Source organism: Odontomachus brunneus, unplaced genomic scaffold (genome assembly GCF_010583005.1).
Source record: "Odontomachus brunneus isolate Ranch 3 - 2012 unplaced genomic scaffold, Obru_v1 Obru_scaffold_006, whole genome shotgun sequence".
Lineage (NCBI taxonomy): Eukaryota > Metazoa > Arthropoda > Insecta > Hymenoptera > Formicidae > Odontomachus > Odontomachus brunneus.
In genome coordinates, this window is record NW_022639456.1 from 2,226,047 (window position 1) to 2,230,651 (window position 4,605).

Here is a 4,605-nt window from a genome sequence, read left to right on the forward strand (position 1 = left end):
GTAGCAAAATAATTTGTAGATTTAGCAAATTATATCCAGAAAATAGTGATTAATACTCTTAACAAATCTTTTTGCTGTTCATATAATAACGAAAAGATTTTCGTTTATTTGTCCTAAGAATCATGTTAATTTGCTGTTGATGCAAAATGTATCCTTAGCAAATTTATTTGCTATTGGAGCAAAACTGCAACTGCTTATATAAATCCATCATGGTTCTTGTAGCAAAATAATTTATTCAGCAAATTATATCGAGTAAATGCCTAGTACTCTTAACAAATCTTTTTGCTGTTCATATAATAACGAGAAAATCTTGCTAGACCAGTAGAAAATTTGCTGGACTAGCAAATTATTTTTTTCCGTGCAGGATTAAATACGTATCTGGAAATTGGTAGCTTTGCCTTACTGCTTCTTCGTTCTTAAACGACGGAAGAAAACTTTCGGCATTCGACTCGACAAGCTGACGGGAAAGGTTCGCGTTCTCAAAAGTATATTGGCAACAAATGACTGTTGCGAATCAACTCAAACCGAATACTAAATTGTCATCCTGGCCAACAATACTGCTATTCGTCTTACTGCTTAGAAAAAGTCTAAGCCAATTAGTAAGGCTCCTAGATTCCGTAAACGATATATCTCATATAAAGTATACTCACTGAAAAACGATTCTCCTAATAGAGTGCGGATCAAAAAAGTGCTGGTGCAGAGTATTGTCCCTAGAATTCAGTCAACGTGTTCCTTACCGTCTATGCTGATAATAGTAACGATACGGCGCTATGGACACTAAACTACAAGCATCTATATACGCTTATACCGTTTCTACGTTGTAATATCACTATATACATGTAACAGCTTACGTACAACTTACTTATGCTTAGCGCACATATGTATTGAGTAATTCAATTGGGATACAAACAGGCTGAGCAACGTTGTCGAGTGTGCGAATTGTCAGACTCCTAATCAGGATCGAGCTCGAAGTTAATTTAGCAATCGTTAATTTGAGATCAAACGTCACAAAAACTCACGTAAGAAACGCGTGCGATCGCACTTGGCGCGCCAAGGAGAGAAACCGATGGAAAATTGGATATTCACCGATGAGGCAAACCTAAATTGTTATTTCTTTCTTCTTTTGTTCTTTCGTTCGCTCAGCCTAGAGCCGGAGAATCCTTGCATACCGCACTACCCTCCTACGTGGCAGACGAAACCGCGTAAAATGTTCGCCGCTACTCGCCGTGGCAGTTCTCTTCATTTTTCTCTCCCTCTTACTCGAGTTTACCTCGCGAACCGTGACACAAGCTCTATCTCGAATACTTAAAACGCTTTGAATACGGACTTTCGTAACGGTGATGCAGTTACGTGGGGTTCAGCGCTTATCACATCCACATGGAAGGCGCGGTGTGCAACACATCCCCGTCTCGTGTGTATTTGTATTCGTACACGTAACACTAGAATTTTAGCGTGCCTAGCACGCGCTCTTAACGGCCGACCACACGACTATTGTACAGATAACTGGATATACACATGTTGCAATGCATTTACACCGATAAGCACATAGACATTGTTGCCTGCTCTCTCTCTTTTCTTTTTCGTCGTGCGCGACATCGTCGTATGCTCGTTACTTAAAATATTCGCGCGACGGTACACTGATGCATTTCATGCGGTATACGTGTACGATATATCTTACCTATATAGCGGGTGTGCGCTTAACACGTTCCTTTACAAAAATACAGTTTATAGTTTATGTATATATATATGTATATATATATATATATATATATATATATATATATATATATATATATATATATATATATGCTGTGCATCCTTCCAGTTACATGTACAGTTTTTTTTTTCACTTTAGTAGTTCTAGTGATATTAAGGTATTTTCTCGTAATTGATTGTATCACATATCTCCGGAAAGCATCCAGTTTCTCTGTTCGCTACTGTGAATGAGTGAACAACTGAGGCCAGAATCTTATTCTCGAACTGTGGGAATGTTTTTGCCTAACTATGGGAGATGAACGTAATATTCATCTGTATGTAACGATTTGCGGAAATAATACCCGATACACGAAGGATGCAATTTTTAACGCAATTCTACTGCCATAAATCGCAGCTTTAAAAGCAGAAGAAACGGAAAACTTCAATGTAAATTTAAAATGCACCAACGAGAAGACTATTTCGTCAGAATATTTAAAATCCTCGTTCGCCGAGGATTGTCTGTGAATCACAGTTTTTCTATGATTGCCATATAAACGTACAAGTCGTCGAGCGGAATAGCGGTAAGAAAATCAAATTGTTCGAGTTTGAAGAAACGAAGTGAGAGAGAGAGAACCTTGCAGAGTGACTAGTCGAACGTGTAGAGCTGCTTTCATAGCGCTTTTTTCCGCGGAGAACTTTCTTCTGTAAAAAAGAAAGAAGTGCACGGAGAGAAAAGTTTGGATATTCTGACATGAAGTCGAGTCGTAATGAACGAACCGACGCGTTTTGAAAGCGGAATTTCCGATTCTTAGAACCGGGCCATAAGAACCGCAGAAATTCTGTGTCCTTCGACCGAAACGTGTTGGTTCGTTAAAACCGAACTTCGCCTCAGTACAATCAAACTTTGTTTTCCGTGTGTTAAATTACCTGTCACTCGTAATTAATGAACGAAATAACGCCGAAATGATGCGCGACTTATCGTCGTGGCCCGCACTATCCCGCTCGAACGACTCATAACGGCTGAGTACTGTTAAACGCACACCCAAACAGATCGAGGATTTCGACCACTTGGTGGTTCATACACGGCTTTTCTAAAGTCGTCGGCGATACAAAATGTTTTTTGTCGCATCATATGCGTGATTTTCGTTTTGTGCACAAATCCCTCAGTGTATTTCAGTGTTTCAGTACCAAAAGTACATCGGCATTTTGATCCGCTCTTTTTTGTGCTTAATAACACCCTAGAAAATGGCTTGTTATTTGAACTTGTGTACGCAAACATCCTCGGCAAACGTCCGTCTGTGTGGCTCCGCTTACGAAATAGTATATTCTATGTATGTTTCCAGTTGTATCTCGCTTTTTTTTTCTCTTCGAGTTCGAGCGATTTACGTAAAGTGTACCCCTACGAAAAATCGTATAGAGCGGCGTGACGTCGTGTCAGTTGGACTAGCTGTCGATCGAAAGATCACGGTAATAAATATCGGTGCGTTTCGGGTGTGCTGTGACAGTGGAGTATTCAAACTGCGTAATACTGTCTGATAGGAGAAAAATACTTCTCTTGTTACAGTTGGCTATGGCGAACTTTCCTTAGTTAAGTCGGTCATGTTTAGTATCACTCAAAGGAATGTTCTAACGTGCAAACATTCGCAACTGTTCTATCATTCTTTGTTCTTAATTTCCTCTCTCATCCTATCTCGTTCGACCAACTTCTTTCTATTGATTGCGACGTTTGTTTCTTCTTTCTTAATGATCTCAGTGTCGCTTACTTTGTTATTCGAATGTTGGACCAAGTCCGTCGATTACGCTTTCCAGTTGTCCCTGTCGATCTCGGAATACTTAGACATTTCCTTCTGAATCCACGGCACGTACTTGGGCACATAAGCGTAAACACCGGGCAGTTTTGGATGGGCGCATTTGATGCCCCAGCTGACAATCCCGCCGACGAACCATCTCTCCTTGTCGTGCTTGTCCTGGCACAACAGAGGCCCTCCGGAGTCACCCTGGAAGTGAAGGAGGGTAGGCATTAGCGAAATCTATCGCGAGCGAGAAACTCTTTACCCTTCCCCAACGTGTGAAGTATTTCCCGCGAGACTCACCTGACAAGCGTCCTTCCCTCCGTCTGCGTAGCCGGCGCAGATCATTCCGTCAGTGACGTTGAGCTCTTTATGCGCCAACCACACATTGCACACCTGTCGATTCAGAACGGGAACTTGGACCTCGTTCACAGCTGGTTCATATTCAGAAGCTGAAACGAAGGAGTGGAATGCAAGACCGAGTCGGTAATTTCGATCATCGCGGGTGAATGTTTTAACCCTTTCAGGACGGGAGACATCTTTTGATGCTCTACACGGAGAAAAATAATTTGCTGATCTGGAGAAAAATGAGATTTTAAAATTTTCTGCAAAATCTTTTCGTTATTATATGGACAACAAAAAGATTTGCTAAGAGTACTAATCACTATTTGCTGGATATAATTTGCTGAATCTACAAATTATTTTGCTATAAAGACCATGATGGATTTATATAAGCAGTTGCAGTTTTGCTCCGCTTAGCAAATAAATTTGCTAAGGATACATTATTTTGTAAATTGTCAATAGTAAATTAACGTGATTCTTAGGACAAATACACTCAATAAATTTTTTCTATCCTAGCAACGAAACTACTTCTGCTCTGATAACGAATAATTTGTAAAATTAGTTATGTTAACTAAATTTTTTGATGTCACTATGAATATGCAGTAGCAACGATGATTTTGCTAAAAGAGCAAAATTATTTTTCTCCGTGTACGGCCTTCATGTATTTCAGAAACTATCGATCCAATATTCACAAAAATTGGTATGTAGAGATTTTTGGGATGCTCTTTCCAAATTTGAAGTAAAAAATGTAAAATTCAAAATGACAGATCAAATATGG

The 4,605-nt window shown here is 39.7% G+C and overlaps 1 protein-coding gene across 6 annotated transcripts in view; it reads right to left on the bottom strand.

The window, feature by feature from the left end:
* Window positions 1-231: 231 nt before the first annotated feature.
* Window positions 232-4,605, bottom strand: part of LOC116851037 — a 108,806-nt gene continuing 104,432 nt past the window's right edge. For all 6 annotated transcript variants that reach the window (XM_032830060.1, XM_032830045.1, XM_032830053.1 and 3 more), the window contains 2 exons: window positions 3,789-3,937; window positions 232-3,692 (listed from right to left, as the gene is read on the bottom strand). In XM_032830060.1, coding sequence (XP_032685951.1) covers window positions 3,492-3,692; window positions 3,789-3,937 — 350 coding nt within the window. In that variant the 3' untranslated portion in view covers window positions 232-3,491. The remainder of the gene's footprint in view (window positions 3,693-3,788; window positions 3,938-4,605) is intronic.